Source organism: Anolis carolinensis, unplaced genomic scaffold, assembly GCF_035594765.1.
Source record: "Anolis carolinensis isolate JA03-04 unplaced genomic scaffold, rAnoCar3.1.pri scaffold_7, whole genome shotgun sequence".
NCBI classification, from domain to species: domain Eukaryota; kingdom Metazoa; phylum Chordata; class Lepidosauria; order Squamata; family Dactyloidae; genus Anolis; species Anolis carolinensis.
The window spans coordinates 32,229,178-32,243,438 of NW_026943818.1; the positions used below are offsets into that span (position 1 = coordinate 32,229,178).

At 48.7% G+C, this 14,261-nt stretch overlaps 1 protein-coding gene across 3 annotated transcripts; it reads left to right on the plus strand.

Annotated features, from left to right (window-relative positions):
* The first annotated feature begins 124 nt into the window (after positions 1-124).
* Positions 125-14,048, plus strand: cilp2 (cartilage intermediate layer protein 2). 3 transcript variants are annotated; one of them, XM_062960334.1, is made up of 10 exons: positions 125-2,268; positions 2,412-3,648; positions 4,970-5,050; positions 5,249-5,512; positions 5,908-6,087; positions 7,840-7,995; positions 9,387-9,692; positions 9,764-9,872; positions 10,510-10,667; positions 11,482-14,048. In XM_062960334.1, exons 2-10 carry the CDS (start codon positions 3,576-3,578, stop codon positions 13,851-13,853), a joined length of 3,699 nt encoding a protein of 1,232 aa, XP_062816404.1. In that variant the 5' UTR covers positions 125-2,268; positions 2,412-3,575; the 3' UTR covers positions 13,854-14,048. The 3 variants fall into 3 exon arrangements, with proteins under 3 accessions (XP_062816404.1, XP_062816403.1, XP_062816402.1); XM_062960333.1 differs by having other exon boundaries at positions 125-1,589; positions 1,733-3,648; XM_062960332.1 differs by having other exon boundaries at positions 125-502; positions 721-3,648.
* Positions 14,049-14,261: the final 213 nt, after the last annotated feature.

The following is a 14,261-nucleotide window of genomic DNA, read 5'->3' on the forward strand; positions in this document are numbered from 1 at the left end:
CCATCAAAGTTGTTTGGATGGATGGGAATGTAAGTAAGCGATGCCCTCGGGGGAAAATATGGGAGGAAAAATGGATGAAATTGAAATATAAGATCCTGTCGACCACTTTCCTTCCTATTTGGCAGTGGACCAGGTTCATATTTCTTTTACAGAGGCATGCAAGGAAAGGGGGAAATTCTCCAGCCAATGCCATTGGGATTGGCATCTTTCTACTCAACTTGAATGTCATATAGGAAATGCTGGAATTGAGCATTCCTATATGACTTTTAGGATGGACTAGATGACCTTTGAAGGTCCCTTCTGGCTCCAAAAGCAAAAAGTAAGGTGAGATAATAGTGGATTGTCCTCCTTTGGTGACCTCCAAGCTGAGGTTGGATGGACATCATTCAAGGATACCATCATCGGACATTTCTATATGACTTTGGGGGTGGACTAGATGACCTTTCATGGTCCCAGTAGGGTGAGATAATAGTGGATTGGACTTTCCTATGGGACTTTGAAGGTGGACTAGATGACCTTTCATGGTCCCAGTAGGGTGAGATATTAGTGGATTGGACTTTCCTATGTGACTTTGAAGGTGGACTAGATGACCTTCAAGGGTCCCTTCCACCTCCAAACAACGATAATAGTGGATTGGCTTCCTTTGATGACCTCCAAGCTGAGGTTGGATGGACATCATTCAAGGATACCATCATTGGACATTCCTATATGACTTTGAAGGTGGACTAGATGACCTTTCATGGTCCCAGCTCCAGACTAGATGACCTTTCATGGTCCCAGTAGGGTGAGATAATAGTGGATTGGACTTTCCTATGGGGCTTTGAAGGTGGACTAGATGACCTTTCATGGTCCCAGCTCCAGACTAGATGACCTTTCATGGTCCCAGGAGTGAGATAATAGTGGATTGGACTTTCCTATGGGGCTTTGAAGGTGGACTAGATGACCTTCAAGGTTTCATTCCAGCTCCAAACAACGATAATAGTGGGTTGTCTTCCTTTGGTGACCTTCAAGTTGACGTTGGATGGACATCATTCAAGGATACCATCATCAGACATTCCTATATGACTTTGAGGGTGGACTAGCTCCAGACTAGATGACCTTTCATGGTCCCAGTAGGGTGAGATAATAGTGGATTGGACTTTCCTATGGGACTTTGAAGGTGGACTAGATGACCTTTCATGGTCCCAGTAGGGTGAGATAATAGTGGATTGGACTTTCCTATGGGGCTTTGAAGGTGGACTAGATGACCTTCAAGGTTTCATTCCAGCTCCAAACAACGATAATAGTGGGTTGTCTTCCTTTGGTGACCTTCAAGTTGACGTTGGATGGACATCATTCAAGGATACCATCATCAGACATTCCTATATGACTTTGAGGGTGGACTAGATGACCTTTCATGGTCCCAGCTCCAGACTAGATGACCTTTCATGGTCCCAGTAGGGTGAGATAATAGTGGATTGGACTTTCCTATGGGACTTTGAAGGTGGACTAGATGACCTTTCATGGTCCCAGCTCCAGACTAGATGACCTTTCATGGTCCCAGTAGGGTGAGATAATAGTGGATTGGACTTTCCTATGGGACTTTGAAGGTGGACTAGATAACCTTCAGGGGTCCCTTCCAGCTCCAAACAATGATAATAGTGGATTGTCTTCCTTTGGTGACCTCCAAGCTGAGGTTGGATGGACATCATTCAAGGATACCATCATTGGACATTCCTATAGGACTTTGAAGGTGGACTAGATGACCTTTCATGGTCCCAGCTCCAGACTAGATGACCTTTCATGGTCCCAGTAGGGTGAGATAATAGTGGATTGGACTTTCCTATGGGACTTTGAAGGTGGACTAGATGACCTTTCATGGTCCCAGTAGGGTGAGATAATAGTGGATTGGACTTTCCTATGGGGCTTTGAAGGTGGACTAGATGACCTTCAAGGTTTCATTCCAGCTCCAAACAACGATAATAGTGGGTTGTCTTCCTTTGGTGACCTTCAAGTTGACGTTGGATGGACATCATTCAAGGATACCATCATCAGACATTCCTATATGACTTTGAGGGTGGACTAGATGACCTTTCATGGTCCCAGCTCCAGACTAGATGACCTTTCATGGTCCCAGTAGGGTGAGATAATAGTGGATTGGACTTTCCTATGGGACTTTGAAGGTGGACTAGATGACCTTTCATGGTCCCAGCTCCAGACTAGATGACCTTTCATGGTCCCAGTAGGGTGAGATAATAGTGGATTGGACTTTCCTATGGGACTTTGAAGGTGGACTAGATAACCTTCAGGGGTCCCTTCCAGCTCCAAACAATGATAATAGTGGATTGTCTTCCTTTGGTGACCTCCAAGCTGAGGTTGGATGGACATCATTCAAGGATACCATCATTGGACATTCCTATAGGACTTTGAAGGTGGACTAGATGACCTTTCATGGTCCCAGCTCCAGACTAGATGACCTTTCATGGTCCCAGTAGGGTGAGATAATAGTGGATTGGACTTTCCTATGGGACTTTGAAGGTGGACTAGATGACCTTTCATGGTCCCAGTAGGGTGAGATAATAGTGGATTGGACTTTCCTATGGAACTTTGAAGGTGGACTAGATAACCTTCAGGGGTCCCTTCCAGCTCCAAACAATGATAATAGTGGATTGTCTTCCTTTGGTGACCTCCAAGTTGAGGTTAGATGGACATCATTCAAGGATATCATCATCGGACATTCCTATATGACTTTGAAGGTGGACTAGATGACCTTTCATGGTCCCAGCTCCAGACTGGATGGCCTTTCATGGTCCCAGCTCCAGACTAGATGACCTTTCATGGTCCCAGCTCCAGACTAGATGACCTTTCATGGTCCCAGTAGGGTGAGATAATAGTGGATTGGACTTTCCTATGGGACTTTGAAGGTGGACTAGATGACCTTTCATGGTCCCAGTAGGGTGAGATAATAGTGGATTGGACTTTCCTATGGGACTTTGAAGGTGGACTAGATGACCTTTCATGGTCCCAGTAGGGTGAGATAATAGTGGATTGGACTTTCCTATGGGACTTTGAAGGTGGACTAGATGACCTTTCATGGTCCCAGTAGGGTGAGATAATAGTGGATTGGACTTTCCTATGGGGCTTTGAAGGTGGACTAGATAACCTTCAGGGGTCCCAGCTCCAAACAATGATAATAGTGGATTGTCTTTCTTTGGTGACCTCCAAGTTGAGGTTGGATGGACATCATTCAAGGATATCATCATCAGACATTCCTATAGGACTTTGAGGGTGGACTAGATGACCTCGGAGGGTCCCTTCTACCTCCCGATGCCTTTTTTATGAGCTCATCCCGCTTTTACTGCCCGCCGCTCCTCCGCCCAGGCCAGGGCTCCTGTTGAAGCTCTCCCAAAAACAATAACCAGGGAGGAATTCCAAGGTTTCGGGGCTGGGAGGGCTCGCCGTGTCTCCGGTTTCTTTGGTCCAAAGGTGTCCAAGGTGGACGTCCAAGCCAAGCGAAGGGAGGGTCGGAGGCTTATATAGGACTACCATACTCCTCGTTGTCTTGAAGCGGACGCCTCGTCCTCCTGAATCCGAAAATGTTGGGCACGAAGCCGGGCATCTTTCTCGTCACCATCATCATCTGCTTCTTTGGATGGGTCTCTTCTCAAGGTACCATCCTAGTATTAGAATTTATTATTATTATTATTATTATTATGACACAGCAAACTAGATATGCTGGAGTTCATATCACAAAATCACAAATCGAACACTTCCCAAGTGTCTAGGACTGTGTGATGTATTATTATTATTATTATTATTATTATTATTATTATTATTATTATTATTATTATTATTATTATTATATGACACTTCCCAAGTGTCTAGGACTATGTGATGTATTATTATTATTAATAATAATATTTTATTATGACACAACAAACAAGATAGACATGCTGGATTTCGTATCACAAAATCACAAGTCGAACACTTCCCAAGTGTCTAGGACTGTGTGATGTATTATTATTATTATTTTTATTTTTATTATTATTATTATTATTATTATTATTATTATTATTATTATTATTATTATTATTATGTATTAGGTGGCCATCTGTCGGGAGGGCTTGAGTGGTATCTTTCTGCCTGAATGGTGGATGGACATCTGTCGGGAGGACTTGAATGGTATTTTTCTGCCTGAATGGGGTTGGACTGGATGGCCTTTGGGGATCTCTTCCGACTTTAGGATTTGATGATTCTACAGTCCTATTTCCCCATGAAAATAGAGGCTGGGTGGTCATCTGTCAGGAGGGCTCGAATGGTATCTTTCTGCCTGAATGGTGGATAGACATCTGTCGGGAGGGCTTGAATGGTATTTTTCTGCCTGAATGGGGTTGGACTGGATGGCCCTTGGGGATCTCTTCCGACTTTAGGATTTGATGATTCTACAGTCCTATTTCCCCATATAAATAGAGGCTGGGTGGCCATCTGTCGGGAGGGCTCGAATGGTGTCTTTCTACCTGAATGGGGGGTGGACATCTGTTGGGAGAGCTTGAATGGTGTCTTTCTGCCTGAATGGGGTTGGACTTGATGGCCTTTGGGGGATCTCTTCCAACTCTTATTCTACAGCCCTATTTAGAGGCTGGATGGCCATCTGTCGGGAGGGCTTGAATGGTGTCTTTCTGCCTTATTTGGGTTGGACTGGATGATCTCTTGGTATCCCTTCCAACGCTAGGATTCTGCTTTCCTTCCACGTTTTTCATTTCCAGGAGAGCATTTTGTAATATTTGTCTGACATTTGCTCAACTTCGGGACTTTCATCCCTTTCGGGTGGCAATATCCGTTCATTTCGTTCCGTAAAAGGCAATTTCCCATCCGCAAACACGTCCCGTTCCCAATAATAGTTTGAGACCATGCCAACTACAAATCCCATTACTCCATCGCACTGAGTTAAACTGGAGCAAAAAAGGCATTCGTTCAATTTTTCCAACAGAGGCACAGCTTGGAAACAAAAAGCCGGACAAGCCGACGACAAAAGGCAAGACCCTCACTAGCCTTGAAGCAGGAATGGCTGGTAATTTATTATTATTATTATTATTATTATTATTATTATTATTATTATTATTATTATCATTATTAGCCGTCCCCAACCACGCATTGGTGTGAATTGGCCCAGTGGTTTTGTTGTTGACTCGGTCCTAGATTATTATTTCAATTCGTCAGCTCATCCAAGTTAGTGCTTTTGTATCTTTGTGACGCTCCTTTTCTCCAGGCGAATGGACCTCGTGGTTCAACGTGGACCACCCCGGGGGCGAAGGGGACTTCGAGACCTTGGAGGCCATCCGGTTTTACTACCCGGACCGCCTCTGTGCCAAACCGGCGTCCATCCAAGTCCGGACCACGGAGTGGGAGCTGCCCGAGGAAGTGGGCGAAACGGTCCATTTCAGCCCTCGGGACGGGTTTCGGTGCCTCAACCGAGAGCAACGTGACGGCCAAGGTTGCTCCAATTACCACGTCCGGTTCCTCTGCCCATTTGGTATGTAGTGGGAAATCGCTTTTTGAGAAAGCAATATTCAGTATTTGGGACGAATTCGGTACGAAATTAACGTGGTTTGTTTTGGGCCAAAATTTGGCATTTTTTAAGTTTCACAATATGCCATTCGGGATGAATGGGGCACTCAATTTCGTACCCGTATTTCAACTATTTGGAACGAATTTGGTGCGAAATTAACGTAGATTGTTTTGGGCCAGAATTGGGCATTTTCGAGTTTTATGTTATGCCTTTCGGGATGAATAAGGCTCCAAATCTCGTATGCGTATTTGGATGACGGCTTATCTGCGAGAAATTGCCCTTTTTTGCGAGCAGCCGTTGCTATTTCTGGGCCACTATTTTCGGGAAACCTTAAAAACACACTCCTTCCTCCGAAACAGATCCGTCCGCCTGGCTGGGCTGGTCGACCTGGTCGGCTTGGAGCGCCTGTTCGCGGACGTCCTGTGGCACCAGCGGGACCCGAACCCGGCACCGGACTTGCCTGAACGCCTCTCCGCAGCTCTTAAAATGCCGAGGGAAACCCGCCGAGCGCCAGACCTGCTCGGCGGGACCTTGCCAAGGTAAATGGATCCATGCCAGAGACTTAACGTGGTCTGATTTGCTACATACCGGGATCCCTACTTTTAAAGCAGTACCTATTTATCTACTCGTGAAGTTTTCCCCCTTGACGTTAATGAGCACCAAGACCAGACTCTGAGGGTTGGTGTTCATCTCCATTTTCTCAGCTGAAGAAATTTCCTTATGGGTGCCTTAAAACACCTCCCTGCTTTTAAAGCAGTACCTATTTATCTACTCACAAAGTTTTCCCCTTGATGTTAAGTCTAGTTCTGTGAGCGACTCTGGGTGTTGGTGCTCATCTCCATTTTCTAAGCCGAAGAAATTTCCTTATGGGTGCCTTAAAACACCTCCCCGTTTTTAAAGCGGTACCTATTTATCTACTCACGTTTTGTTAGGTCGGGCAGAAACTGGGAGTTCACCTCGACCTATGTTTCGAACTGTCAACTTTTCAGATTGACAAGACGTTACGTCTCGGCCACGGCTCGAGGTTTCCGGGTTTCCGCCCGCCGTTTTTGGACTCTTGCTTGCTGTGTTGTCCCTGCGAGTATCTCTGGAGATAATATTCTGAATAATATTATATATTTTTTTAAAATTCTGTTTTTTCTCCTTCTCGTCGGCATCTTTTCGCCCACCTGTCCTCCACGCCTCCGGGCCTTTTTGGCGTGGTTCCCGGCTTTGTTTCCCTTCCAAAATAAGGGCAAGCGAGGATGCTTTCCTTGCCCCCGAATTTGTCTCCGAAACGGGGTCAGCCCATCTCCGCCAAGGCATTCCAGCCATTCTTGCGGTCTCCGCAAGACTGGTAGGAATATATATTTTGGTGTGTGTATAAAGCTATTAAATTTAATTTTTTTAAAATTGGAGCTGCCAACCAGGGAAGGCAGCCAAGTACATTTTGGGAACATTCCTGTTGGAGAGGCAAGAAATGCGATCTTCTCCCAAAAGCCAGTTTCCATACATAGACGACTGGTTCATTGTGACTGGAATCACAGAAACAATAAAATATTGTTTTATTCTGAGTCTTTGAATGCATGGCATTAGACAGGGACCAAAGGCCACCCAACTCAGTTATGCCATGACACAATCCGATCCCTCTTGACCGATGGCCATCCAATACAACTCCATTATACCATGACACAATCCGATCCCTAAGGACAGATGGCCATCCAACTCCATTATACCATATTGCAATCTGATCCCTTCCGACTCCATTATACCATGACCATCCAACTCCATTTTTCCATGACACAATCCAATCCTTCCTGACGGATGGCCATCCGACTCCATTATAACATGACACAATTCAATCCCTCTAGACAGATGGCTATCCAACTCATTGTATCATGACACAATCTGATCTTTCTTGACAGATGGCCGTCCAACTCTGTTATACCATGACACAATCCAACCCCTCCTGACAGATGGCCATCCAATCCAACTCCATTATACCCTGACACAATCCGATCCCTCCCGACAGAAGACAATCCAATACAACTCCATTATACCATGACACAATCCGATCCCTCTCAACAGATGGCCATCCAACCCGACTCCATTACACCATGACTATCCAACTCCATTATTCCATGATACAATCTGATCCCTCCCGACAGATTGCCATCCCTCCTGACAGATGTCCATCCAACTCCATTATATCATGACCCAATCCGATCCTTCTTGACTGATGGCCATCCAACCTGACTCCGTTATACCATGACCATCCTACTGCATTTTACCATGACTTCTTATGTTTCCAGAGCCCCAATGGAGCAGCTGGGGTCCGTGGAGTCCCTGCTCCAAAACCTGCGGAAGCGGAGGCAAGCGGATACGCCGCCGGAAGTGCCCCAAATCCAAGTTACCCTGCTTTGGACGTCCCTCGGAGGTGCAGAAATGTCCCCAGAAGCCTTGTCCAGGTACCTATCTATCATAAGGGGCCTGGAGTAGATGACCCTTGGGGTCTCCTCCAACTCTAGGATCCGATCTATCTATCCATCTATCTATCTATCGATCGATCGATCGTAAGAGGGCTGGACTAGATGACCATCTATTGCGAGGACTATGGTGGTGTCCTCCTGCATGAATGGGACTGAACTGGATGGACCTTGGGGTCTCCTACAACTCTAGAATCCTACCTACCTAGGGTTGGATAAGAGGGCCATCTATTGCGAGGACTATGGTGGTGTCTTCTTGAATGAATGGGACAGGACTGGATGGTCCTTGGGGTCTCCTCCGACTCTAGGATCCCAGCTATTTATCTATCTAGGAGGCTAGAATAGATGACCATCTATTGTGAGGACTATGGTGGTGTCCTCAATGAATGGGACTGGATGGTCCTTGGGGCCTCTTCCAACTCTAGTAACCCATCTCTATCTAGCTATCTAGCCATCTATCGTAAGGGGGGCTGCACTAGATGACCGTCTATCTGGCGGACTTGGATGGTGTCTTTCTGCCTGAATGGAGTTGGACTGGATCGTCCTTGGGGTCACTTCCATCTCCATCTCCATCTCCATCTCCATTTCCATCTATCTGCATCTCCATCTCCATCATTATCTCCACCATCTCCATCTCCATCTATCTCCATCTCCATCTGCATCTCCACCATCTCCATCTCCATCTATCTCCATCTCCATCACCATCTCTACCATCTCCTCCATCTCCATCTCCATCTATCGTAAGGGGGTTGGACTAGATGACCATCTATCTGGCGGACTTGGATGGTGTCTTCCTACCTGAATGGAGTTGGACTGGATCGTTCTTGGGGTCACTTCCATCTCCATCTCCTTCTCCATCTCCATCTCCATCTCCATCTATCTCCATCTCCATCATCATCTCCACCATCTCCTCCATCTCCATCTATCTCCATCTATCTCCATCTCCATCACCATCTCTACCATCTCCTCCATCTCCATCTCCATCTATCGTAAGGGGGCTGCACTAGATGACCTTCTATCTGGTGGACTTGGGTGGTGTCTTCCTGCCTGAATGGGGTTCGACTGGATCGTCCTTGGGGTCACTTCCATCTCCATCTCCATTTTCTTCTCCATCTCCATTTCCATCTATCTCCATCTCCATCATCATCTCCTTCATCTCCATCTATCTCCATCTCCATCGTCATCTCCTCCATATCCTCCATCTCCATCTATCTCCATCTCCATCTCCTCCATCTCCTCCATCTCCATCTTCCTGGAGGACTTGAATGGTGTCTTCCTGCATGCCAGGGACAGGTCTGGGTGGCCTTTGGGGGTCTCACCCAACCCTCGGGTCCTATGATGCCTTAACCTGTCCTTTGATTCTCCATTCGTAGCTTGCAAGCTCACCTGCAAGGTCGGCATCCCCAATCGGAATTGCACCGGCTGCGTCTGCCGCAACCACACGGTCCTGGGCAGAGTCCGCGGCGCCGACGGGGCAGCTCTCGCCAACGCCCGGATCTCTCTCACCGGCCACCCTCGGTCCGTTTTGGCCCGCAGCAACTATCAGGGCCGGTTTGCCGTCCGTGGACTCTGCGACGCCAACCTCAGTGCGGCCCTCGACCGCTTCGTCCCGGGGAGCGCCCCGACGGTCAGGAACAGCACCGGGACGTCCGTGGTGGAGCTCGTCCTGCAAAGACTTGGTACGTCCGAGCGGGTTTGGGAAACGAGGCTAAGCGTCGGTATTGTTTGATTCGGTCTCTTCATTTTGCAGAAAAACCCTATATGGTGACCCAGCCCGAATCCAAAGTGAGGACGATGGGACAGGACGTGAGGTTCTGCTGCAAGGCCCACGGCACCCCAGAACCCCAAAAATATTTCTGGTAAGCGATGTATTTTAGAAGGAGAATTCGACATTATAGTGGTGGCTATTAGATCGATAATGCACTGTTAGACAGGAATGCATTGGCTGTAACAAACCCTATTGTGCGTGTCGGATATTGCCTCGTTATTACGAATTTGATCCGACTTACGACAACTATCAGTGGGAAATACCGTTCTAATGGACATGTGATAACACGCCTGCTGAAGGATTAAATAGTGACGTGGACATGTTAAAGAAGTGGAGTCACAACCATGTGACACTTGTTTGTGTTTGATTCTGTGATACTTTTAACCCTATCCATGGCTTCGTAAGTCCGCGTGTCGGATATTGCCTTGTAAGTACGAATTTGATCCGACTTACGACGACTAACAGAAAAATTGCACAGCCCTGGTGGGTATAAAATTGTAAATAAAACAACGTGTCACTCTGAGTTCGGATTAAAACGGAGTCGAGGAGTTTTTCTAAATAGTGACGGGTTCAGTAAAACTCTGTTAACACTGGATCAAGACTCTGCTATTCATAGATTTATTTTCATAGCTTGCCTCTGAGACAATCAGTCCAGCACACAGTGTATTTAGGGAGGACATGGTTGGAAGGGGAAAACTATAAATCACACACCTAATCCGCCTTCCCAGGTACCACAATGGGACACTGCTGGACCGTCAGGCCACAAAGTATGACAACAGCTTGGTGCTGCACGACCTGAGGCCACACCAAGCAGGATCGTACCACTGCAAAGTCAGCAACAACCACGGATCAATCAAATCGTCCGTTGCTCACCTGACAGTGATCGGTAAGTCCGGCCTGTCTATATCTCGAATTACGACGCCCAGAATTGGACGTTAAGCTATTCCGGGTGAGCTCTGGTCAAAGCAGAATAGAGTAGGACTACAACTTTTGGCCTTTTTAGCTACATCAAACTGTTGGCTCATGCTCGGCATGCAGTTTACTAAGACTCCTAGATCCCTTTTGTAAAAAATTACTAATCTTTACAAATCTTTACGGATCTCTCTCGTTTCTTTACTAATTACAAATCTTTACTAATATCTCGTTTCTTTACTAGTCTTTATGAATCTTTACGAATCTCTCATTTCTTTACTAATCTTTACGAATCTCTATGAATCTCTCCCATTTCTTTACTAATCTTTGCAAATCTTTACTAATCTTGTTACTTTACAAATCTTGACTAATCTCTCATTTCTTTACTTCACAAATCTTTACTAATCTCTCTCGTTTCTATACTAATATTTATTAATCTTTACTAATCTTTACAAGACTTTCCTGGTATCTCTTGTTTCGTTACAAACCTTTACTAACCTTTACTAATCTCTCTCTCTCTTTTTTACTAATCTTTACTAATATTTACAAATCTTTACTAATCTCCCATTTCACAGTGCTTTGGAGGGGGGTCCCATTCCGATTCGTAATTTGGAGACTTGTATTAACGAATTATACAATTACGAAATGGACCTCTGAAGCTTTGCACAGCCCTAATGACTGGGAGACCCTTGGACCAGGATAGAATCCGCACTGTGTCCATCCATCTATATCATATCGGAGGGTCTACCATTGACCCATCTAAGAGGTCTCCCGTCTTGTCTCCACAGATCCAGAAGTGCCGTCCTGCATATCGCAGCCAGAGGAATATCTCATCAGGCTTCCGGACGAGTGTTTCCAAGAAGAAACGAGTTCCTACGTCTACAACGTGGGCCATTGTCCGAACACTCGTTGTCCGGGGCGCCTAACGGAGGCGCTGGAGTGTCGAGATGAAGAGGAACACTGTTGTGGACCACGGCGGATGGAGGTGCGCGAAATCCCTTGCGCCGGCTACGTTTTGCCCATCAAGGTGGTTGCCGAGTGCGGGTGTACCACCTGCACTCAACCCAAGGTCCTGGTCCGGGGCAAAGCTTCGGCATTGGACGACGGAGAACCATTACGGTTTGGGGAGATCTACCTCGGCGTGGAGAAGATCGGCTTCACGGGCTACAAAGGGACCTTCACCATCGAGGTCCCTCCTGACACTCAGAGGCTCGTGGTCAAGTTTGTGGACCCGGCGAAGAAGTTTGTGGACACGGTGAAGGTCTTCCCGTTCGACCAACGTGGTGGGGCCGTCTACCAAGAGGTCAAGCTCTTAAGGAGGAAGAAACCCGTTGACCTAGAAGCCATGGAGACCAACGTCATCCCGTTGGGCGAAGTGGAGGATGAAGGCCCCGTTGGGGAGGTCGTCATCCCACCGAGGTCTTTCTTCAGAGCCAACGGGGAAGCCTACAACGGGACGGTGAAGGCCAGCGTGACCTTCGTGGACCCTCGGGACGTGGCCACCGTGAGCGTGGCCTCCACAGACTTGAGCTTCGTCAACGCCGAAGGAGATCTCCTCCCTCTCCGGACGTACGGCATGTTTTCCGTGGATTTCTGGGAAGCGGAGAGCAGCCAGAGCTTGGAGACGGGCCGAGTGGAGGTCAGGATGGACGCCGAGCTCATCAAGATGCCCGACCACGTCCGGAAGATGAAGCTGTGGTCCCTCAACCCGGTGACGGGCTTGTGGGAGGAGGAATCGTCCTTCCGGCTGGAGAACGTCAACCGCCGCAAGCGCGAGGAGCGGGCCTTCCTGGTCGGCAACCTGGAGATCCGGGAGCGGCGGCTCTTCAACCTCGACGTCCCAGAGAACCGCCGTTGCTTCGTCAAAGTCCGGGCCTACATCAGCGAGAAGTTCAACCCCATGGACCAGCTGGAGGGAGTTGTCGTCACCCTGATCAACCTGGAGCCCAGGCCGGGTTATCCGGCCAACCCGCAGGCCTGGGGTCGCTTCGACAGCGTGGTGACCGGTCCCAATGGGGCGTGTTTGCCGGCCTTTTGTGACGGACAGCGGGCCGACGCTTACACCGCTCACGTCACGGCCACCATGGGAGGCGAGGAGCTCGAAGCCGCCCCATCGAGACCCAGACTCGACCCGCTTGCCGTGGGGGTCTCCCAGCCTTACCTCAACAAGCTGGGCTACCGGCGGAGCGACCACGCGGACCCTGCCCTGAAGAAGACGGCCTTCAAGATCAACCTCGCCAAACCCAACCCGAACAACCTCGATGAAACCAACGGGCCCATTTACCCCTACCGGAGTCTGACGGATTGTGAGTCCGCGCCGGTGACTGCCAACCATTTCCGCTTCTCCCGGGCGGAAGTGGATAAGTACGAGTACAACGTGGTGCCCTTCAAAGAGAGCGACCTGACCACCTGGACGGGGGACTACCTCTCGTGGTGGCCCAACCCGCAGGAATTTCGGGCCTGTTACATCAAAGTGAAGATCAACGGACCTCAGGAGTATATGGTGAGGTCGCGGAACGTGGGTGGCACTCACCCGCGGACCGGGGGGCAACTCTACGGACTCCGGGACTCCCGGAGCGTCCGGGACCCCGAAACGTACAACAGTTCGGCCGCGTGCGTGGAGTTCAAATGCAGCGGGATGTTGTTCGACCAGGAACTGGTGGACCGGACGTTGGTCTCCATCACCCCGCAGGGAAGTTGCCGCCGTACCGCCGTCAACAGCTACCTGAGGGAGTACCTGGGCCGTCACCCACCGGCGGCGGAGAACAACGACACGGCGGCCTTCTCCATGTTGGCCCCGCTAGACCCGCTCGGACACAACTACGGGATCTACACGGTGACGGACCAGAACCCGCGGCTGGCCAAGGAGATCGCCATCGGCCGCTGCTTCGACGGCACCTCGGACGGCTACTCGCGGGAGATGCGGTCCCTCAAGGGCACGGCCCTGACCTTCACCTGCCAGGAGAAGCCGGTCGGGCGGAAGAGCTTCTTCCAACGACTCCTGGAGTCCCCGTCCCAGGCGCTGATGGAGATCCGGCGAGAAATGGGTACCAACGAGCAGCGCCTTGGTCCATCCCGCGTGGTGCCTTACCCGGCCAGGTTACGGACTATGGTTGGAGCACAAACCGGGCGAAACCCCGGGCCCCGACGGCGGGTGTAACCAGGATTGTTGGGCTGTCTTTGAGTACTCCGGTGGGCAGTCGTCATCCCTTGCTCATCCACGGATGTGGATTTAGGACTTTGGAGGAGGGGAACGGACACCTTTTTTGGGGTGGGTGACCCTGAAATGCCGACGTATTGTATGTGAATCGCTTCATCTCGCTTCCGTTCCCAAATAAACCTTTCAAAACCTCGACGGCGATCGCCTTTATTGCACCGAACCCCGAAAATATTCCCAAGTTTCTCGTTTCTTCTCAGAGCCGTTTAGTGTCGGTGTCTCCATGATAATATGGGTTTCCGGCTCTTTTAGCGTCAGGGGTTTTGTAGTCCCTGGAGGCACTACACCACTTTGAAAAAATTCCCAAAAATCAGTGGATGCATGAATATTTCTGAAACTTGGAGGGAACGA